The sequence below is a fragment of the Penicillium chrysogenum genome, assembly GCF_028827035.1.
Source record: "Penicillium chrysogenum strain IBT 35668 chromosome Unknown utg000004l_segment0_segment0, whole genome shotgun sequence".
Lineage (NCBI taxonomy): Eukaryota > Fungi > Ascomycota > Eurotiomycetes > Eurotiales > Aspergillaceae > Penicillium > Penicillium chrysogenum.
Window position 1 is genome coordinate 3,525,827 of NW_026622752.1, and position 23,008 is coordinate 3,548,834.

A 23,008-nucleotide genomic window follows, 5' to 3' on the forward strand; every position below is an offset into this window, starting at 1 on the left:
TTTAGCGCCCAGACCGCGGCCAGCATGGACTTTTTACAACACTTCATTTGCTCTACCATCCAACTCTCAGAGCCTTCTCAATCGTAGATTGGACTGAGTGGGTATTTGACGTGTGTTTTACGCGTCGGCAAACATATCTGCTTTCAGTCTCTCCCATCTTATTCTAGCTTTCCCGATCCCTTTCCCTAGCTTTCCCTAGGACCATGGCCGCAACTCATGGGCCAGCAACTCACGTTCCAGCAGGTCCCAAGGCTGTTTCAGCCCCTACACCGGATGATGAGGCAAGGGAGTACGAAAAAATCATAGCCATCAGTGACCAAGTCTTCTCGGGCGCTCATCCCAGGCTCAATGTCCCCGAGCACCTGGTGCGCAAGCCTGAGACAAATGTCCAAGATGTCCCTCTCCGAACTCATTTACCTAAAATCCCTCCCCCGAAAGCTGTATTGGCAAATGCCCCTGTGGTTACAACCACAAAACAGCCTTACAATGGCTCGCAGAGTTCCTCGGCCAAAAGCGCCCTGCCTGCAGCACCACAACCCGCCCGTATGGCTTCAAAGCCTACATCCGAAATCGATCCAATCTTCTTGACCAAGTCAGATGATCTAATCAGGGCGGAACTACAATTGCAAAGACAGAGATTGGAAAGAGCACTGCGTGATCAAGTGGAGCTCAGGAAACAAGAAACCAAACAGAGGCCTGCTGTTCAAGACACGAAGCCCGACTTTGATGTTTCAGAGGTTTTCAAACAAGCTCTTGAGGCGGTGAAACCAGTCTCGCTGAGTGATGCATCTGAGGCCAGTGGACCTGGCGGTGCTGCCAGTGACTCCTTCGATGACAATTCATTTTACTCCAGTAGAGCTCCTGACTCGCCTCCCCAGACTGGCAGACAACAAAAGTCATCCCCCGCAGCTATACTTGCACCCACAGGTCCTGCCACGCGTGTTCCGGTGACCCATTACGCAGATGAGTTGCAGCGACTTGAAGCTCTCAACCGCCCTGGGTCTGATCAGGAAATGCCAGATGCTTACCTTGTTGCTGACCAGCGTCACTCCCATTCTCAGAAGCAGGCTCGCTACGATAAAGCAGAGGCTCCCGTCAGCCGCTTCCACGATTCGCATCGGTTCGAGACTATGGACGAGCCCGAATATTCTCCGCCTGCTCCAGCGGCGCCGCCAGCGGATCATCGTGAATACACTCGTGGGTTAGAAAGTGGTGCTGGAAGAACGTCTGGGCCAGACGCCAGATACACCGACCGAACCGGAGGTATCCGCAGGCCCCCGTCTCCTGCAAACGTGAAAGTAGTTCGAAACCACATCACATCACCGGCAGCTCCCCGGCCATCTCGAGTGTCACCTCTGGCCATTGCAAAGGTTCCTTCTGTCCAGCAGCTCCGGGATGAGCGATCTGAACATGGTTCTGAGCAGGTGTACTCGGACCCTGATTCCGCTCGTGGCAGTCCCAATCCACCGGCCTTTCACGTCATGTCCCGGAAACGGAGGAGGCTACGTGAAGGCGATGATGGACCTCGTCAAACGTCGAACATGACACAAAATGCAGAACCTGTCGAGACATTCATTAAAGAGGAGCCTGTTTCACCACCACCATTCGCCGATGATCCTGCGGTGGTTCGCAGCCGAAACCCTGCAGAGCGTCCAGTCTACATTGACATCGCATCTCCTCAATACGCTCCGGTATACGAAAGTCGCGGGCCACCGGTGCGAGAGCCAGTTTACGAGATTGACCCGTACCATGAGCCTCTACCAGACGCTGGCCCCCAGCGCACAATATCTCGTGTAGGCATCAGACGACCAATTCGGGAAGAAGTCGATCTTCGACGAGTCGCCAGTTCACAGTATGCTCGACAATCAGACTATGCTCGTGAGTACATTGAGGCCCAGCCACGCCCAGTCCGAGCGGCATCATACGTTGTGGAACGCCCGGTTCAAGAGCGACCAAGGTACTACGAAGAAGCCCCTCCTTACACACAGCATCGTTACATTGCTGCGGATGACATGCCGCCCGCAACATATCGGGAGACTTACTACGAAGAGGCACCGCCGGCACGGATGATGGCACCCCCTCTACGTCGGATCGTGGTTGATGAGCATGGCACTCAGTACTACGAGTTGCCGCAGGCACCCAGACTGCAGCCGATGGCACCTCCGCCCCCACCCCCGCCCCGGCCAGTCTCTCGGATGTCGAAGGATGTTTATGATGAACGAGTGCATCCCCACGCGGGCAGTGTTCGTGCGCCTTCAGTGGTGCAAGACCCCTATGGTGAACGACACTATGTGCAGGAAATGCCCCCGCCTCAGCCAGTCTACAGGCGAGTGACGTCAGAATATGCTCGTCCCGTAGCAGCCGATGAGAGACCAGGCTACGCTGCTCCTTTGGAAGGCCATGAACCGTACTCACGCAGCAGCAGTGTACAAGTAGCGGAGTACCTTCCTCGCCATGCAGTGTATGTTGATGAGCGTGGAGTTCCCCAAGAGAGAATAATCCGGACAGCCAGTGTTCGTCCTCCACAGCCTCGCTACGAACATGAGGTTGTTCAGCGAGTTGGGAGCGTGCGACCAGCTGGCCCAGGCCGCGAGCCCAGTATATTCAGGGACAGACCAGTCGGGGAATACGTTGAGAGACCGTACTACATCCGGGATCGGCGGTACTATGAAGCTGAGGGTGAAGAGGGAGATCGCGTCGCGCTGGATGGCGCGAATGATACGATCCAGCGGGGCTCACATCGTTACTAGTAGCGTGTCGCCCTTGGTTTTTCTTTTCTTCGATTTGAGCAGCATTTCATGACTATGTGCAGCATTTCATGACTTTTTGCAACATTTCATGATTTTGTATCTAGACAATACTATTCCAGCGAGTCATACCTTGGACAATACAAACTTACAATGCCCTAAAACCATCATCTTATTATTACATACCAAGTAGCCCTCTATCAACAGACTGGTGTAGGACATTATATTATCGATCTGAAATTTTGCCTGACAAATTCCTGCTGCACATCAGACCGTCAATGCTTTTTGGCATGTTGGTTTTCAACTTGATATTCATCATTTGGACAACTTGGATGTCAAGCATCTTCTTTCTTGAAAGATCTCGCAAGACCTGCCAATTCCTCGTGCTCATCGAATCTATTGGTAGAGCAATCAGACTCGCATTAGTTATGGAAATTTATCTGCATTGTGGAAATACCTGGACTTCACCTCTAGAGACATTATTCGCAAGTTTCACGGGTGGCAGACATGTCTTTAAGAAATTGAAAGTTGTCATGTACGAGAAGTCATACTGGAGATCATAAGTTGTATACGCCCACCTTACACTGATTTTTGAAGACATCAATCCGAGCTCGTTATAAGAATTGCAGCATACATACATATATTACTAACTGCAAACTAATTGTCAGTCCGTTCGAATAAAGAGACGCCAGATGCGCTAGGAGATCGCCACAGGATATTGATTTTGCTGGATCTACCCTCGGGGACTTGTTTTAGTTTCACATCAGATGGCCAGATATTTTCAACTTTGTGGGTACCACATCAGACGACAAGCCGTTATCATCATTTGAGAAATTTGAACCAAGCATACCCCAAGGGCTGAAAGTTGGTGCATAAAGGCATACCGAATTCCAGGTGGACAACGGGCTTCACCTCACCACCCGAGGACCTCCACGGGAATACATCAGACTTAGAAGGCCCAGAAGCTCTGCGAGTATTCCTGTACCTATGTAATTCTCTTATTAGCCTGCCATATTCGATTCAAGTTGGTGAACTGTAGTACTAGCTTCAAGAAAGAAGAAAATAGCGTTGGCTGCTTTCCCCTGGATCAGAATGAGGTAAATTGTTCACATGAAATTTTTCAACCCAACTGAATTTTCATCATGTACAAGTAGAGCAATGGAGGAGTATGGCTGTGTTGAAAATGAAATGTATGTGGTACTAACCAGAGTAATAGTTGCCGAGAGACAATGTGCTCGAGCCTTCAGGAGAAGAGACATGCAGGACGCAATATTGTAACTTCTAGGCCGTACTAGGTCAGTCAGAGACACTCAATAAAATCTCCTCACAGTTAGCCAGTGATTCCTTGCTCTGCCAGGAGAGTGGTATGACAAGTGTTCTATAGTTAGCGACAATTTGTGTCAGAGCAATTTTGTACGACATGATAGATTCCGAATTCCTACTACGAGATTTTTCAAGTTCGATCATCACTTGCAAGCATGGCATAGCAATAATCAGGACGATATTGCAGGATGGGGGTGTTAGTGGATTAATACCTTGTTTTGATGCGAACGAGGTCACAATGAAGCATTGAGACATGTGGCTGAGCAAATGTGTCACATATCTTGCCTTTGATTGTTGAAAATGGAAAACCTTTCAGATGGACTGCCAGTTCTGGGAAGTTGAAAGCTAGTACAGTGACTGCAGAATATGGATTGCTCAATCCCATGCTGGGAAGATGCATCAGGCGCGGCGGGTCAGATAGACCCCATAGTATCATGAACTTCCCGTCATCAACACCCTTGTTATCACATTAGTTGGTGCGAGGGAGTTGGAAGGGGACTGAGTGCATCGCAAGGCATAAATTGAGTGAGAAGTGGACGGTCGTAGGTGCTGGATCAAGGAAATATCCTAGGAGGCATTTGGCGACGCTGAATGAGTGCTGAATGAGTCCTAGACAAAACTATACACACATTAGCTTCCAGTATCGATATAATGGAGTCCACATAGCCACCAGATAAAGGAGAAAGTGGAGACCAACAAACCGTGCTGGCCCATGTTATAGCATTGGATTTTAGCTGAAGGTGCCAGGGTACCTGGGATGCCGCAATCCGTAGACATAATGAACATATGAGACCCGGAAGGACCAGTATGGTCCATCCCAGCTGGTCTCTATTGTGTTTTGAGAGCTGTCTGGGTATTTCTCGCAATACTTGATGGAAACTTGACAAGGGACCAGGTTATAGGGGAACGGAAATCTGTCAGAGTAGAAGGGCCTGATCAGCTAGTAACGGGGTTTGTCTAATCTAGTAAATTTCAAACACATATTCCGTCTGTTTACCTAGGTAACCATTTGCATCTCACATCAGAGTGACAAATTCTTCATCATGTAGCTTATCAAGTTGATGGCTTAATCATCATTTGCAAGAGGGCATATTGAGACAGACAAGGACCATGTCAAAGTGTCAAAGGCCAGCACAGGGATAAACTTACTGCAGAGCATGCGTATGTGGCATCTGAATGTATTGTAGGTGGGCAGTCTATCAAAAAGGTCAGGACCTTTGGCCTTGACCGTCTGAGGGAGATGTTTAGTTTGACAAAGGAAGACGAGGAGTGGTCGAGAGTAAATTGTAAGATAAGTTTGATCGTGGGTAAACAGAGAAAGAGAAACATGAGGTAGGTCTCAAGAGCTAGGTACCTACGTAGGTCTCGCCTCGTTTGCCCACCACAAACGGGTCGTACACACAACAGCCACAGCTATCTGCCATCTCACCCCAACCATAAGAATTTATTTTCATATGAAATATTGAAAGCATATACTGGTCATGGAGTGCTCTGCATAGTTCATACACCACAGCAAACGACAGGATGAATCCATGCTAGTGATTTTCAGGCATCGCCTTGCCTTGGAGAACAGTAGTTGTGGCCAGAAGCCATTTACAGCTAGAATGTCCATTCTACAAAGTTACTATTTTAATTAGTTAACTTAGTTAGATCCTTGTTAGTTAGTTATGTCAGCCAGGCTAATGTCTGGTTTGTCAGGCCAGTCCTCACTGTTTGCTAGCTACATTAGCTAGCTTCCATCTGTCAGAGAATCCATCTCTTCCTTCTTTCTTCATTTCCCCTTCTGGCTTTGCCAGATCAGGTCATGAGCCCTCTCTCTTTCACAGAGCTTCCTCTGCATCGTTAAAACCATCGTTTTTTCATCATTTTCATCATCGTTTTTACCATTTCCGCCACCAAAGGGCGCTACAGTTCGCCTCATGAGCGGCTATAGGTTCTGGCACCCGATTCGCCTTATAAGCGGTCACCAATAGCTTAGCTAGCTCGCCTTATAAGCAGCTGTCTTATTGTCTCATTGTCTCATTATCTCATTATCTTATTTCTGTCCTATTTTTCAATATAACTCCCACCGTAGATAATGAATAGAGTACCCTTCTCGGTGAAGATGAAAATATCACCTAGGCAAGCGGTCTCCTATATCCCGGCTCGTTTACACTCCACAAATTCTAGGAACCTCTCGAGAACAAAGATAACTTCGAAGTCTAGTATAGCTACATAGTCTAGTATCTCAAAAGCTTCAACCTTCACCGTCTTATCGACCGCAAGATTCCCCGTCCCCCGAAGACCGATCTCACTATCGCGAGAAAATAGCAAAACACCTCGATCTAGATCACCGGACATCTCGTCGCCAATACATATTTCTCTCTCGTACAGTAGGTTAGGCCTTAGGGGGTGCGCGTAGAGCTCGCGGATAAATTTATAGAGTAGACTATCAAGCTCTTCCGAGGACACGGTATTTACGCACTTAATAAGGCTTTCTAGAATCTTATTGAAACAGAAGTCCGATTTTAGCACTACCGCAGAGTTTATTTAAGCACTTTAATAGCGTTTTTACACCGCGAACGAACTCGATATAATCGGTGCACCGTACGTCGCTGTGAATACCCTTTTTCGATAGCTCGACGGCAGTAACGAACACTTCCACCATTTTATCACTTCCTATTACAAGAAGCTCGAAGGTTATGAGGGCCACTTACGTACAATTATAGCCAAGGACTTTTACTAGTGCTACTTAGAGATTCTCTAATACGTAGAGCGGATCGTAAATAACGGAATTATATATAGCTCTAGCTTAGTGCAAAACGCACCACCAAAAGGGACTAACGTCGAAGCTTACGTCGCTCTAGATGTGTTAGGTCAGCCAGGCTAATGCCTGGTTTGTCAGACCAGCCCTCACTGTTTGCTAGTTAGCTATATTCGCTAGCTTCTATCTGTCAGAGAATCTATCTCTTCCTTCTTTCTCCCTTCCCCTTCTGGCTTTGCCAGATCGATCCTATCATGTACATAATTCCATAGCTTAGCACGTCCCGATACCCCAAGGGAGGTAGTCGGTGAGCGGGCTACGCCTGCCACCCCATGGACGTTAAGTAATACAACAACAACAACAAGCCCCCAATGTCGTCGCAAGAGAGTCTCAGCTCTGCCGTTTCGTCCGCCGGCTTCTCTGCTTTTGCCGAGGCAAAATTATCCTTGCAGGAGACTCTCGCCAGCTACCAAGCGCTAAACACCGGCGACGATACGAAGAAGTTCCTTGAGACCTGCTTCAAATACCTTCCCCCGGCTGGACAGGTCAATTTGTCAGAGGATGTTTCCGGCTGCCGCAATGATGAGGAACTCCGCCAGCTAGCCGCTAGCATTGATACCGGCTTGCTACGCCCTCTTCTGTCTAAGGGTGGGAAGACCCCTGTCATCAGTCCATCCCCCCCGTATCGGCTTTGACGATTCAGTTGAGGACCTTAACTCCCGCGATATCACACCAGCAAGCCGAAATAACCAAGGACGACTTCGCCGAAACTGTCTTAGACGAGATGGATATCGGTGTACTATTACGAGGAGCTGGAGCTCCAATCACGACTTCCCCCTGGCGAACCAACCGCCATTTTACAACCTGTTCACATTCTTCCGTCCGCCCTTGGGAGTTTCACGAATAACGATGAAAGACAGCGCACCTCTCAGGTGTGGGCAAACATTTTTAGTTACTTTCCAAGCCTCCGGTCCACCCTCAATATGTCACCTGAAGATGTCAATCGAGAGGACAATATCATGATGATGATCAGCCCCCTTCATGAAGAGTTTGGTCTCTTCCACTTTGTTCTCGAGGACACGCCGACTCCCAATCGCTACCGTATCAAACTATTTCCACGCTTCGCATCTGCCTACATACCCATGTTACCTAGCAACAGGGTTATAACATTGACTAGCCACGACCATCGCTTTCATCTTCCTGAAGCCAAGTACTTACAGTTGCATGCTGCCATTGGCAACATCTTGCATGCAAGTGGCCGGGCAGAAAGCATTGAAAAGCTCATACGGGATCTAGAAGAGACAGGCGGTTCAGTGTTATCAAAGGATGGCAGTACGAACATCAGCGATCTGCTCTCGGTCAGCCACCTTTCGCTGCTAGCCTCAAATTCGCAACCAACAGATAGTAAGCAGCAGCAGCAACGTGCCCGGGCTAGATTTCCAGGAACAGAGAATGAGAAACCCAGATTAGGTTAGCAGACTAGATACGAATGCTGGTCTTCGATAAGTGTCCTCAAATCAGAGTATTTCCCTGTATCTTTTAGAGGCAAATAATTCGTCAACTTCTTAGTATTTTTTCATCTCCTCTGGAGACTCGAATGGACCTAGAGATCTATAGGGCCATTAGCCGGTTAGTTAGGTATTGTATAGTAAGTATATGGAGACGATGCTGAAAATATTCGTACTGATCAAGAATCCCTGGATGTATTCGCCCTATGACATTAACAATGGTGAAATATGACCAAAGTCGTAGTTATATATTCTGTGTGTGGAGAAGCGGATACCTCATTCTAGTACTCCATACGGAGTACTACTAAGTCTAGATTTCCGAGAATATAACAAGCACGGCTTTCAGAAGATTTATTTTATGCAATTAATGATTGATGGCCTTCATTACCTCCTCAAACACGCTCTATAAGCCAAGAAAGAACCCGTGGACTGCTCTTTCACTTTGAAACCGGGGAAGGGTGGACAACTCCTGCAGTCTGATTTTCAAAACCAACGGTCCAGTCGGAATTGTCGAGTCCTTCGATTCCTTGGTGAGCTGAAGCAGTGACCCACTACCGGCCTATACGAGAAGATGACGTCGACTATTTGAGGGGAAAGTTATCCCACCTGAGCAGATGGGCAATGGTTCCCAGTTTCCCCCTGTCCATGGCAGCAGACGCATTATCGTTAGTGCATATGTACAAAAGTACAATTACATGAGTTATTGTACCGGAAACGCAACAGGCTGTCCCCGAGTCTGGACATGTCAGAGATCAGATTTAGAGATCAGAAGTGGTAAGAGTCCTTAGGCATCAGCGGTATGATCAACCTTCGCTCCACATGCCTGACCAGGCTTGACCCCTCAGCGTCCGGCCCAGCCGGTCGCAGTGATGGGCGTCCTATCACCGTCTCGAGGCTGGTGGATTGAGATACGGCGGCATACAGGGTTCTCTCTCCCGGAGCCTATGAAAGGATCGACCCGTGTATGTTAGGTACGGTACGGAATGACTCGGAGTGCCTGGGAGCCAAGCCAACTTGAAGTGACTATGTTGTACACAGCCTTTTGAGATAGGCAATGATCACTTTCACTGTAGGATCTCATCACTTTCACACGCGATAAGGCGTATGAGATACAGTTTCGAATCAAATTGATAAATGAGGACATTTGGGATATTTACTAGGTACTCTAGGTAGTCTATACATACTATGATATGGGATGCCCATCCTTGGCTAGATCCCAATCGCCAAGAAGACCCTTGCGAATGGACATTGCAACCTGCATTCTTGATTAAGGACGTGGATTCGAAAGGATCTCGAGTCATGCTTTAGAGACCATCTGATAGCTAGATTTCCTAGGGCTTAACTGGGCTTAACTGAATGTCAACTGGAAAGGAATATAGAAAGATACATCAAAAACCTGCAAAATCGACTAGACCCGCAAGGACTGACGACACAGTATTTTCCTATTGTTTTGTTTTTCTTCCTCTTTTTTTTTTCCATTTCATTTCTATTTTATTTTACATGAAGATATATATACTATATTTTATATTCAATTTTCATCTCATTTGGCTTTTTTGTTCGATCTTTTTTGGAGATTTGCGTTGGCCCCATCGATCTTCGTTTCCACCATTCCCGGGTCGAAACGCCCACACAGGTCATTCCCATCCCTGTCGAGAACGGCCTGATTCCTTCCACACCCCCAACCCAATCCATCCACTCTCTCCCTCCCTCTCTTGTCTCTCTCTCTAATCCCCTCGACTCGCTCAAGGGGTTAGAGATTTCTCTCTAAGTCATGCACAAGATATCCAACTTCACGGGCCAAGCCCGTCATGGTTGGGAACGAATGACGCCGACTTTCGGGATGTCTAGACCTCACACCGATATGGCTTTTCGCCGACCACACGGTGCGCCGCCCATGACTCCGCCGACTAGTATCGACCCTACAGTCAATCTGTCCTTCAACGTCCCGTTCTCGTCGACCCTAGCGGGCCCCGATGTCGAGGATGTGCTTCACGCCAGTCCCGGTGCCCTCCAACGCTGGACCTTCCCGGAAGGCACACTAGAGGGCACATCGGTGCATCAGCTTCCCGTCCACACAAATAACGTTGAAGGGTTGCAGAGGTTATGTCGGAAGATCACGGAAGAGAAAGGTGGAAGGGTGGAAGCTACACTCACGACCTCAGAGGCCAAGGCTGTGCCGTCGCTACAACGCCGGCCGAACGGCTTGGTGACCAACGTCTGTGTCACAGGTGATGGGGAGATGGCACGAAAGATGCGGGCAAGAATATTGAATGAGACCCCGATCATGCTGGTACGTGGACGAATTTTTTTTGGTTCCGGCAAGCAGCAGGATTTTCAGGTCACGGACATCCCTTGCTAACATCGGACCGTTCACCAGCGATGTGCGACCGTTGATGTGGACATGCATTTGATTATGGATGGATCACCGAAAGGAATTAGAGCTAGCGTTCTCGAGCACCTCGACACTTTGGCCGCCTACACCGGGGCCGACATTTTCCTGCTGACCCCCAAGCTCCATGATGCCGATAGCGCGGTAGTGTCGTCCTATGGCTACGCGTCGGATAATGGCTTGGACCAGCGCTTCCGGGTTGCCATTTACGGTGATTTGGAGAGCTCGGAACATGCCAAAACCCGGGTTCTGATCATGATTGACCAAATAGTATGTCTTTGTGTGCGTGTGTTGTGAGGCCGGCAAACTAACCAGAGACCAGCTCAAACGCCATGTGGACGCCATCAAACTGGACTCGACTATGCACACCTTGGTCTGTGGTCGCACCCGCAAGAACATCAAGCTCATCGAGGCTGCTACAGGCACCGCCATTTACTTCCCTCCGCCTTTCCCCCAGATTTTCGGCTATATCCCCCCCGGTGCGAACCGTCGAAGCGAAGATGAGGTTTATATTACGGGTGAGACGCCGGAACAGATTGCCCGCGCCAAGCAGAAGCTGCGAGAACTGGTGATGGGAGTAAAGATTTTTGTCAAGGATGTGGTTGTCAGCTCGAGCAAGATCGACAACATCTTACTCGACCGTTTGGATAAGGTCCGGAAGGTGATGGAAATGAACGGGTCCTATGTTCTTTTCCCGCAGCTTGGTAGCCAACGCGGTCTTGTTCGGATTCAAGGAACCGAGGTGCTGCACGTTGAGCGGACAGTTCGGGAAATCATGGCTCTGGTGCGTCGCTTTATGACATTTTGACGGAATGACAGCTAATCTTTGAATCCACAGGCCGGTCAATTCTACAGCGCCTCGTGGTGGATCATCATGCCCGACCCCGCCCAAGGTGGTCTCCGTGCTCCCTCAACTGCCGATATTCGCTCTATGCTATCCGATATTTGCACCAACTCGGAAGCTGAGGTCAGCTTTGACAATCTAACCTTCACGATCAACGGCTCCGATGATGCAGTCAAGGCTGCCATGACAGTCATCAACCAGATTCCTTTCGTGATGCGAAGCCAATATCAGATGCGGGTGAAGATTGAGCTGGCCAATGAGCACAAGGAGTTTGTTAGTGGCAAGAAGAACGGAAAGATCAACAAGATCATGGGCCAGAGTGAGTCTTTACCGGACAACCACTTGTGAGACAAGATACTGACCCCCACTCAGGCAATGTGCAGATCATCTTCGACGGTTTCAACGAGTACAACTTCTATATCGACGTGTGCGGCAACCAGTACGAGTCGACCAAGAATGGCCTGGACTTAGTTGAGCAGGAGATGCCTGCATCGATCTCGTTCCATGTACCTGACCAGTACCACAAGCGGATCATCGGAATTGGTGGACAGCATATCCAGCGTATCATGAAGAAGTACTCTGTCTTCGTGAAGTTCTCCAATGCCATGGACCGCGGTGGCATGGGCAAAGAGGATGACGACATCAAGGTTGACAACGTGATCTGTCGGACTCCTGCTCGCAACGCTCAGAGCCTGGACCTTGTTAAGCAGGAGATTATGGACATGGTCGAGAAAGTTGTAAGTGCTCACAGTGCCCACTTCTTTGATCCCATGATAGAAATACTTATAATTTGCAGGATGCGGAATACGTGGCCGAGCGAGTCGTCATCAACCGCCTATACCATCGTGAGCTATTGGCCCGTATGACCGAGATCGACGAGCTGGAGAAGAAATGGAACTGCAAGATCGAGTTCCCAAGCACTGAACTTGCTAGTGACGTTGTCACCATCTCCGGCCCTGAGTATCAGGTTCCCCAAGCAGTCGACGCATTGCTTGGCATGGTGCCCGAGAGCCACGAGCTTCACTTCCAGAGCTCCGTGGAACTCCAAGACTACTTCAAGTGCTCTGACTTCGTCGCCGATGTTCGAACCAAGCTCAAGGAACAGTACGAGGTCGATATCAACGTGGATGTCGGTACCGATCTTCCTACTACCCACGAGGAAGGCTCTTCGTCTCCCAGCCCCGGGCCTGAAGACCGTGTGGTCCTCGGATACACGCGCAACAACGCCGGTGGCTTGAAGGACGCAATTGACTTCCTAATCTCTCGTCTTGTTGCACATGGACTCGATGCGAACACCGTCAAGGGTGCTATCCCGCGCCCTAAATCCGACTCGTTTGAAGAGTCGCTGCCCTTCTTCGACTCGAAGCTACTGCAGCACGCACCGGCGCCCCTCTCGACCGACTCGCCCACCCGCCCGAACTTCTCTGATGAGACCAGCGAACGAGGCTCGATATTCGAGCGCCTCCGCAAGCCCGGAAGCATCTCGTCCTTCTCCTCGTTTATCGGCCGCAAGAATCACTCCGCCTCGCCGGCGTCGTTCTTCAAACACGCCTCGAGCAACGCCTCCAAGGCCTCGCTCGTCTCCATGGAGTCGCGGGACAGCGGCTACCGTAACCCATGGAACGACTCTGGCGTGAACCTCCCGGAAGACGACGTGCCCGTCCTTGGGAGCTCGCACAGCCACAAGAGCAGTAACAGCAATGGCTGGCCCACACGCTTTGATGCCAAGTTCCCCTTCGGCACTGCACCGGGTGACATGACGCCAAAGCATGACCCGCGCACCTCTTTTGATAGTGGTCGTCCTAGCACTTCCAATTCTACTTCTGGATACCCGGCCCCAATTGGGCCACCGCGTTAAAACCAAAATATCCATTTGCAGCAGTATACCCTTTTTTTTTGGATGAATTGTTTTTGTCTTGTCTTTTTTCCCTGTTTTTATTGTCATTCCCAGCGTGTTTTTTTTTTTCGGTCTTTTTGTTGGTCTTCTTGTTGATTGATACCACGGAACGCAAGCAATGAAGGCGTCAGAAAAGAAAACGAGATATCCAAGATCTGCGTGCGATAGAGCAGTTATGGTCTTGACCATATCCTGCCTCTTTTTGTCTTTTGTCTTTTTTTTTTATATTATTTCGCAGTACGCATTCGGAGGAAAGGGTGGGATTGGATAGTCTGAATTGATGCTAGATCTGGCATCGACTTCAGAGGAGTTTTCCGATTAAGTTGGGTTTTTATGTTGATGTTTTTACTCTTTTGATATCCCCCAATCATCAATGAGATTTTGCCATTAGAACACATTTCTCCAATCTAAGTTGTTTTGAACTTCTGAGCTTGACTATACTGAACCCCTTTGATATGAACTTCACAGCTTCGACATGTCTCGGTATGCTCCCCGCAATGACGTTAGACGTGGGGTCGAAGACACCTCGACTTCTCTCCCACCTCAATCATCAATCTACAACCTCCACGAGACTATAAATCCCCTATTAAACCACACAGTTAAAACCCTAGATCACCTAAAATGACAGCATCCTATCCCCGCCCGGACTTCCAACGCACCTCTCTAAACTGGAACACCCTAGACGGCCCCTGGACCTTCACCTTCGACGACAAAGACGAAGGCCTAAGCTCGCAATGGCACAAAAACAGCCTGGAAGGAAAACCTTCCCATCAGATAATAGTTCCATATGCCTTCCAAACCCCAGCCTCGGGTGTAAACCTCATCGAAGCGCACGAGGTAATGTGGTACGAGCGACGCATCACAGACATCCGCACAGCAGACGAAAAACGAAAAGGGAATAGACTACTCCTCCGCTTCGGCGCTGTCGATTACGAGTGCTCTGTCTGGGTAAACGGTGCCCTTGTCGGCGGACATCGTGGCGGACATGTGCCATTCGATATAGACGTCTCCGATGCCCTGGCTGACGATGTCACGGAAGCTCGTCTTACTCTCCGGGTTAGAGACTCGCCTTATGACATGACCCAACCGCGTGGCAAACAGTTCTGGGGTCCTGTGCCGGAGAGTATCTTCTACACGCCCAGCGGGGGTATATGGCTCTCTGTTTGGTTGGAGAGCGTTCCGGGTATGCGGTTGTTATGTGGGAGTGGAGGGACCGTCCTTCGTTCTGATGATATCGAGGGCGGCCAGTTGCATGCAAAGGTTCATGTTGCCGGGCGCCGGGCCGGAAGTAGGGCGAAGGCTGAGGTTGAAGTATCGCTTGGGGGAACGAGTGTTGCTAAGGTCGACGGCGAACTCCCGCGGGATAAAACCTTTATTGCGCTTGATTTGGGTATGAAGGTTACTGACGCTGCGGTGGCGGACCTGAAGGCAAAGAACCAGGGACTGTTTGGTGTTGATGGAGTCTGGAGTCGGGGTGTTGCTCTCTGGGCTTCCGAGCATCCTGTTCTCTATGATATCACGCTTCGGCTGTTTGATGGGGCCGGCAGTCTTGTCGATGAAGTTCAGACTACAACCGGAATGCGCAGTCTATCCTGGCAAAACGGCGATGGAACATTCCGGCTGAACGGAAAGCCGTATTTCCAGATGCTATTCCTGGACCAGGGATACTGGCCCCAAACGGGCATGACACCTCCTTCTTCAGAGGCGTTGAAGACGGACATCCAGCTGGCACAGAAACTTGGATTCAATGGATGTCGCAAGCACCAGAAGGTCGAAGATCCGCGCTTCTACTACTGGGCAGACCGGATGGGCTTCCTCGTCTGGGGCGAGATGGCAAATGCCTACGAGTTCGGTACTGAATATATTGATCGGTTTACCAGCGAGTGGACCGAAGCTGTGAAAAGGGATATCAACCACCCATCGATCGTCACCTGGACGCCACTTAATGAGTCGTGGGGTGTATCTGCCTTGAAGGACAATATCGAGCAGCGCAATCATGTTCGCGCTCTGTACTACTTGACGAAGTATGGCCCCTCCCGGTGGCATTTCAATGTGTCCGAGCTACCAAAAAGAAATTATGGATGAACCAGCTAATACAAATAACACAGGACCCTGGACCCTAGCAGACCAATCAACGATAACTGCGGCTGGGAGCACGTCAAAACAGACCTAACAACCTTCCACGACTACAGCGACTCAGCTGAGCTGGGTGCAGCATGCACAAGCATGCCAGCGATCCTGGAATCGAAAGGTGGACACGAGATCTTCACCAGACCGATCTACTCGGGATACTCCGGCTCTTCGATCGTCGACGAAGGTGCCCAGCATACGCCTGGTGCACCAGTGATCTGCAGTGAATTCGGTGGAGTTAATATCGCACCGCCTAAGAACTCTGCTGCCGCCGGTGAGCGGGACTGGGGATATACGACTGCAAGTGACCCGGCAGACTTCTTGGTCCGGTTTGAGAAGCTGGTTATGGCGGTTGTGAAGCCGGGACATATTTGTGGGCTTGTCTGGACTCAGTTGTATGTTGCATGCATCATTCCTGATTTTTTGGCATTGGAATCCGGGAATTTCTGCTAATACAGCCTTTCTTCTGTTCTAGATGTGATATTGAGCAGGAGGTGAATGGTTTATACACTTACGATCGTCAAGAGAAGGTTCCCACAGAGAAGGTGAAGGCGATTATGGATGCTGCGAGGGACCATTACTACCATCATGTCACGTCTCACCACTCGAAGGGGTTTAGGAAGCTATTGGATCAATATAAGCATGTCGTGCATCGTTAGGTCTAGCAGTGGCCATTGTGGAACTGAGGGATGTGCAGTGAGTGGCATGATATGATACCTTCGCCCGGAAGAGGGCATCATATTGGGTAATTTTAAGCTATGATGTTGAGCACCGATCAGTTATTTAATTCTCCTTCTACGGATATACAATAAAGGCCCTGATGTTCATCCGCTTTTGGACCGAGAGATGAGGATGTAGCACTTTGTCGATACTCAAGGACTCTATGTATTTTAAGTTCCGCATCAACCTGAAACGCGAGACCGAATTCAACATCAAAACATATATTAATTGTGACTGGGTGCTAGAAGAAAAGACCCCATTAAGTGAAGACTAAAGAGCAAAATAGCTCAAAGATCAAGACGCTGGATGCTGTGCTCGAAAAAGACAACCCAAACCCCATAAAAACTCCGGAGATGCCCAGACCCCATATCAGAAAAATAAGAGAAAACATGCTAGATAGATGCGGATGCGAGGATGCAAAGTGCATGTTACAACAAAATAAGAATCACATGTTAGCCAATTCCTGGTCGATCTGTCGGTCCAGGAAGGCTCGCTTGTCGCCCGTCAGCGAGGTTTGCAGGCGTTGTTCGACAAGAACGCGGACTATTCCGATGCGGTTAGTGATCTGATTGGTTATCATTGATACTTAGGAACTTACCCTGTTTTTTAGTGACAGTATCAAGATCGACCTCGGCCAGACAGCCGCGAATTGCCTCGGTGATAGCACTCTCATCAGGCCCACCGGCTGCACGGAAATCAAACGCGGTGCTGGCGGGTCGAGAGGGGTACTGAGGCAAGGGGCTGCGAGAGCCAGCATTGCCGAGGAGGTTATCGCTGCTCTGCATCATGCCAACGCTGTGCCTGCTCGAGGCCATCGGGTTGTCCTGGTAGGCGCTGAGGCCACCCATGGACATGTGCCGGGAAGCCTGGGCAGAGTGGCCACCCATCTGGGGCATATCCGTGTAACGGGAGAAGTTCGACATGTGCGAGCTGCGGTTGCCAGGGATGTTGCCGCCGACGAAGGGTGCGGGCGATTGTGGGGGCAGGTAGGGGTGGTGCCGGCCCTGCCCCGGGAATCCGGTGAGAATGGTGGAGGCTGGCTTGACGGATGAGTACTGCGAGTGCATGTCGTCCATCTCCATAGCCATGTCGTCGTATCGACCAGTCGCGTAGACCTTCTCCTGGCTGGCGCTGAGGTCGCCGCGGCGGCCAGGGAGATTATTGGCCATGGCGTAGTCATCCCAGCGCTGAAGTGGGATACTGCGTGGGTCGAAGGGTTCATCTTCCACAGCGATGACTCGCTTATCGCCCTTCTCGCCGATAACAACACGGGTGGTACCCCATCCGAAATCATCCTGTTTCCAGAAGGCATATAGCGGGAGGATGAAGTTGTAGATCGGGTAAGCACAAAGGTAGATGATCATCCATCCGATGTGTTGCCACTGCCGTTTGACAATGAAGATGATCGCTTGTAGACCATATACACCAGCCAGCATGATAATCGAGATCATAGGGAAGGGACCCGTATGACTAGCAACTCGGTAGATCAGGTAGGTGAGATATACGCAGGTCGCAGGAAGGATGAGAGTTCCTACCAGGTCGACGAGAACAACGAAACGCATGCTGAAACAACAAAAACCGCAGAGATCTTCCAGAGCTGCCAGTTCCACCAGATTGTGGATTGTGGAGTTGATCCAGCGGCGTCTCTGCGACATAAGCACACTCCAGGTATCAGGTGCGGCCGTGCTTGCGTAGGCATCGGGAATAAACTTGTAGGACATGGATGGGAAGTGCTTGGTCATGATGGTTGTCAGGTACCGATCCTCACCAAGAGACAGCAGGTTCTTCTTGTGGAGGGTGTCAACATCATTGTCAGCGTAATCGTGAATGACTTTATCGGAGATAATGAGAGGACGTCCTTTGTCCGCAGTTCGAAGGCGATACATGGTGAAGCTAGTCGTTGTTAGTATCAGTTTTTTACTGAGACAAAAAGCATGGATGGACTTACCATCCAGGAAGACAAGTAACACTGCCGAAGAGCGATTCAAATGCCTTAGCTAGGTGATGCGAGATATAGTATTCGTAAACCTGAATCATCGTCCACCAACTACGTTCCTCATTCTGAAGACTGGTCTCGCCGCAAATGCCAGCGATCTTGGCATCTGCTGCACACGCGGCAACTAAGCGATTCAGAGAATCCTCTCTGACAGTGGTATCTGCGTCGACCATGAGACAGTATTCATATAGCTCTGGATCCACACCGATGACGTTGTTGATTTGGTGGAACATCTCCAGTTCAAGGGGCGACATAGGTGAGCGGTGGTGAACACGGTTCAAAAATTGCATAAGAAGGACCTGTGTGTCTCGCTTGCCACGATTTCCAGGTTTGGACTTGCGCTGCTCGGATTCCTTGCCAACCTTGACGACCACAATGTAAGGCACGACATTGCCTTCATACTCATAGAGCCCAGAGTATACCTTGCCGTAGTTAAGCTGCTCACTCCCCTGGCCGAGGGATTTGCATGGAAGTGCCGGTGGGTCCATCTTTGGATCAACTCCGAGAATGTCCAAAACAATCTTGGGCGTAGGGCGGTCATTTCCGCCACCAACGATCATACCATCACAGATGACAAATATCAACTTTCTCTTGTTGTCGTACTGTAAGGCTGTCAGAGAGTCGAGACCTTTCCGAAGATCGTTCTCGCCCTCAGTGTATGCGGGAACCATGCAGATGACGAATTTGTCCTGAGGCGTGGGCCGGCGTTTCGATCCCAGCTGCAGAGCTGCCAGGAATTTGATCAGGATGACAGCACATATGAGAATGGTGAAGGTGAGCAGGATCCAGTTGTTGACCGTGCATCGTGGGCTGTCACGGAAATCAACTTTGCCGACATAGAAGACAAAGTCGAGACATGTCTGGGCATTCCTGAAGTCCGGTGTATCCTGCCATTTGTCGGTGACATCTTCTCCCATATTGTTCTTGAATAGAGCAGTCACAGACGACGGCAGGAAATTGTATTGGTCCAGATTGTTCATCATTTTTATTGTATAGAAGTAGTCCGTCAAGTCATAGACCTTTTGGTCTTTGATAACCCAGTAGCGAGAATCAGCGTTGGCCTGCTTCTTGATGGTATCTCTTGTCCAAACCACGTCACCCTTGTAGTATGTACCGATCTTTGGCAAGAATTTATTTTCGTACCAGTTATCCTTGTGGAGTGCCGTGGTGGTGGTTAGGGCTTGTGCTCCCGATTTGTGCTCAGCTGTGGGATAGATAATAGCGTCTGTCTTGTTGTGCCGCAGGGCGAGCGTATCCGACTTGACAAATGGGGCACAATAGCGGTTGAGAGGAGGGGGGAAGTAGGCATCTAAAATCTGTCCTCCAAATGGTTTCATGTTGTCAGAGCTTGTGTCCATTCCAGTAATGTCACTGTGCTGTGTGCGCCAGAACTTGCTGATGTCGTAGACACGGCCGTGGATGCCGACGAAGAAGTTGTTATCAGCTGTGTGCCAGCCTACCTCCTTCTCATTCCAGACTTTGTCCTTGTTGGGACAGAGAAGATCACCGAAGGCAATGATGTAGAAGCAGACAAGCGCGTTGAAGAACAGAATCAAAAACACAAGAACGAGCTTTTCTCGCCAGGCCAGGCGGACATCCGGCCGTTTCATGCGGCCAACGTATCGAAGCACGAAGGAAGGAATCCAGAAGGTCATCGCCCAGACGAAACCAGCCCAGAGTCGACGGCCCTTGGTGATGGTTTTCTTCTCAATGTGCTTTGGATCACCAAACTCAGGGTCGAATTCGCCGACGTATCGGCCATATTCATCGTAGTATGCAATGTCTCCTTTCTTGTCGTCACCTTTCCGGCCCAAGCCGTAGTCACCGGCATTGGCAGCGTTGGTGAATGGCGCACTGGGAGCAACGGACTTGGCACCGCCCATCACACTAGGGGCCACGACGCCGCCAGGTGGCATGCCAAGAAGATTGGAATTTTCATGGATGGCAGTGCCATCTGGGGCGAAGCCGGGCTCGTACAACGCAGGGCCGTACATGAACGGATTCACGTGAGTCTCTTCTGGCTTGAGATCTAGCATACTCTCCGCTTCCCACCATGCCCCCTCGCGCATCCATACGCGCTGCTCACCGACAACAGCATCGCCATTGCTCCAGCCTCTCTCGATGATCCAGTTCTCAACACCATCTTGGCCTTCCGCACAACCCAGTCGCGCATACCGACCGACGAACTCTTCCACGTCGAAATCGGCGGTGAAATCGAGTTGCTTCAAACGACGGTTGGCCCATTCCGGGAGTCGCCAGTCTCGCAATTGACGGGAGACTGCACCTGCAGACCATGCTGTAGGCGCCGATGATGCGAGCTGCTCCGGGGTGTCATCAGTCGGATGGAGGGACAGGTGGTACCAGACACGGCTACTGTTGAGAGTGGTTGGAAGATCGAAGCGGCCGCGTTTCCCCACAGAGATACCTTCGGTATCAACGGGGAATAGGACACGTCGGAGAAAAGCGTCAATCTCAAGTTCAACACCTACCTTTTCCAGCACCCCCTGCCGCTTATCGAGATCGTGTTCGCGTTCTCGCCCGGCAAGGCCTGTCATGATATTGAGGTCTGGTTCAACTTGGGCTACTGCGGAGTTCATTTCACTAATGACAGAAGCTCCCATGGGCGGGAGAGGAATTCCATCGTCCTTCATTTCAGCATTGAGACCAAGACCATCATCGAAGACCCCTCTCATCATGATCGCTTTACCGAGAGCCGGTCGTGGAATATCAACTACAGTCAGGTTGACTGTGTCATCGTTTGACCACTGTGCTGCACCACCACCGTTGCTGGAATCGTTTTCCAGCGCAACCTGAATGTCAGCTGTGATGGCTTCGTTTGCTTTGCTGATGACCCAATCGACCAGAGCCTCGTAGATTCCAGCGATCAAAACTTCCCGCTCATCAGTGGAACATTTATCAAGAAGGATTTCTGGCTCAATCCCTAGAAGACCCCCAGCATCCTCGCATACCTCTTCTAGATCTTCCTGGTCCACCTCAAACCCAACTGCATTGCCGAGCTTAAGGAGACCTGCAAGGACTGATAGCAAACCTCGCTGAGCAGCACCTTCTATGCCAATGGATTTCAAGGAAGCACGGAAGTCTTCTGCAGCCGCAGCGTCGTCGGCTGTGGGTAGATAGTGTGGAGGATTATATGTGTTTGATCGGTTGAGTAAGGTATATGCAGCGGGGTCTTTCAAGTCCAAAAATTCACGCTCCGCAGCTGTTGATGCAGAGGTGAGGAGATAGTAGAAGGCATCAAATGCACGGTATCCGGTCTCGGGCTGGATTTCTAGAAGACCCTTGCGCACATTGATACCGGAGGTGGACAAGGCGAAGGAGAGGCCAACCACCGATCCTTGCAAAGACAAGGTGTAAGTGGCGGCCAATGCCGAATGAAGAGAGTACGAGGGGTTGAAGGAGGTCACTGCAGTGAGGAAGGGTCGTAGGGCGGAGAGCGCGATCAGAGCTACCTCGGGCGTTTCCACCGGGATCGCTGAGATAAACGGTTCTAGCAATGAGGGTGTGGATTGATGGAGAGCGCTATTCTTTGTTAGCACTTCTGGTCTTCCGACAAATACACTTTCCAGCATACCCTAGAACCACGCAGCCATCCTCGGCCCGGCGTCGGGCATGTTCCCAAGCTCTGATCGCCAGATCACGGTCGACCGTGGCGCCAGTACGCCCGTCGGGTAAAGTGGTTGCTGCGGTCACCCACGTATTCACAACCAAACTCGTGGCCGAGTCTAGCTGATATGGCTGACCCGCAGTATAAAAAGAATGGAGAGCATTCAATAACGTTGTTGTTGAGACCTGAGTCCCATGTTGTGGTCTGGGGGCTGAGAGACCCGTGGACTGCGTGGAGAAGACCGAATAACGGTTCGACATGATGAACGTGAGGTCGGAGGGTTAAGTAAGTTAACCGCAAGGTGCGATGTCCGGCCTGACCGTTATCAGAACTGCATGGGGATACTGTCTTTATGTGTTGGTCGTTTGTCCCGCTAAATGTTGACGTGTAGAGGTTGTGAGAGAGTTAGACTTAGAGTAGGTCAGGGTTGGACGATCAAGGATTTGGATAATTGAGCGAGCGACTGGAGATGGAACTCCTGAATGGAGGAGGAAGAAGGCAAAACAACTGAGAAGTTAAGCGTGGGGAGAAAGAAATCGATGGAGTTGAAAATTACAGGGTAAGGAAAAATACCGTCGATCCTGACGATCGTCTCGATTGCGCAGTCTGACAGTTAAGCTTTTGACAATTTGTTCAGTATTGGTCTTAACGAAGAGCAAAACGAATACGATTCAAGTTTCTGTCTGATTCTGACTGTTAACATAGGCCAGGTTTTTATTTGAACTCCGTATTTGCATTTGAAGAAACAGTTTCCCCCTGTAATTTTGAAACCATGGGATGTTTGTTGCTCTTTCACCCTGATGGGTTTCTGCTAGATAGGTTCCAACCAATGAAAATGCATCAGATAGACGACCCTGGACCCAGAACCCCGTAGAATGATAGATGGAGTATTGTATTTTTTGTGTACACATGTATTTGATGTATTAATAGTATTTCGGTATGCCACATGTGCACTATATTTGGGATGTCTCACACTGGTTTTTCCTCAACAGATGACCAGTTTCGCCACATAATGTATGATCGGAGACTTGATCCACTGTGCCACCTCTACTAGCCTGTCTACTGGCCTGTTCATCGTCGCGAGAA

At 49.9% G+C, this 23,008-nt stretch overlaps 6 protein-coding genes across 6 annotated transcripts; 5 read left to right on the top strand and 1 right to left on the bottom strand.

The window, feature by feature from the left end:
• Positions 1 to 203: 203 nt before the first annotated feature.
• N7489_007299 (uncharacterized protein) lies at positions 204 to 2,750 on the top strand (the record flags this gene model as incomplete). Its single annotated transcript, XM_056713049.1, has 1 exon — positions 204 to 2,750. One exon carries the CDS (start codon positions 204 to 206, stop codon positions 2,748 to 2,750), a length of 2,547 nt encoding a protein of 848 aa, XP_056566764.1.
• Positions 2,751 to 7,184: 4,434 nt separating this feature from the next.
• Positions 7,185 to 7,508, top strand: N7489_007300 (uncharacterized protein; the record flags this gene model as incomplete). The annotated part of the gene is made up of 1 exon (XM_056713050.1): positions 7,185 to 7,508. The coding sequence occupies one exon, from the start codon at positions 7,185 to 7,187 to the stop codon at positions 7,506 to 7,508; it is 324 nt and encodes a 107-aa protein (XP_056566765.1).
• A 288-nt stretch (positions 7,509 to 7,796) lies between these two features.
• On the top strand, positions 7,797 to 8,288 carry N7489_007301 (uncharacterized protein; the record flags this gene model as incomplete). Its single annotated transcript, XM_056713051.1, has 1 exon — positions 7,797 to 8,288. One exon carries the CDS (start codon positions 7,797 to 7,799, stop codon positions 8,286 to 8,288), a length of 492 nt encoding a protein of 163 aa, XP_056566766.1.
• A 1,804-nt stretch (positions 8,289 to 10,092) lies between these two features.
• Positions 10,093 to 13,412, top strand: N7489_007302 (KH domain protein; the record flags this gene model as incomplete). The annotated part of the gene is made up of 6 exons (XM_056713052.1): positions 10,093 to 10,611; positions 10,699 to 10,980; positions 11,033 to 11,494; positions 11,549 to 11,873; positions 11,927 to 12,291; positions 12,351 to 13,412. 6 exons carry the CDS (start codon positions 10,093 to 10,095, stop codon positions 13,410 to 13,412), a joined length of 3,015 nt encoding a protein of 1,004 aa, XP_056566767.1.
• Positions 13,413 to 14,072: 660 nt separating this feature from the next.
• On the top strand, positions 14,073 to 16,240 carry N7489_007303 (glycoside hydrolase family 2 protein; the record flags this gene model as incomplete). The annotated part of the gene is made up of 3 exons (XM_056713053.1): positions 14,073 to 15,475; positions 15,560 to 15,976; positions 16,057 to 16,240. 3 exons carry the CDS (start codon positions 14,073 to 14,075, stop codon positions 16,238 to 16,240), a joined length of 2,004 nt encoding a protein of 667 aa, XP_056566768.1.
• Positions 16,241 to 16,746: 506 nt separating this feature from the next.
• Positions 16,747 to 22,182, bottom strand: csmB (putative chitin synthase; the record flags this gene model as incomplete). The annotated part of the gene is made up of 4 exons (XM_056713054.1): positions 16,747 to 16,844; positions 16,900 to 18,194; positions 18,250 to 21,837; positions 21,890 to 22,182. 4 exons carry the CDS (start codon positions 22,180 to 22,182, stop codon positions 16,747 to 16,749), a joined length of 5,274 nt encoding a protein of 1,757 aa, XP_056566769.1.
• Positions 22,183 to 23,008: the final 826 nt, after the last annotated feature.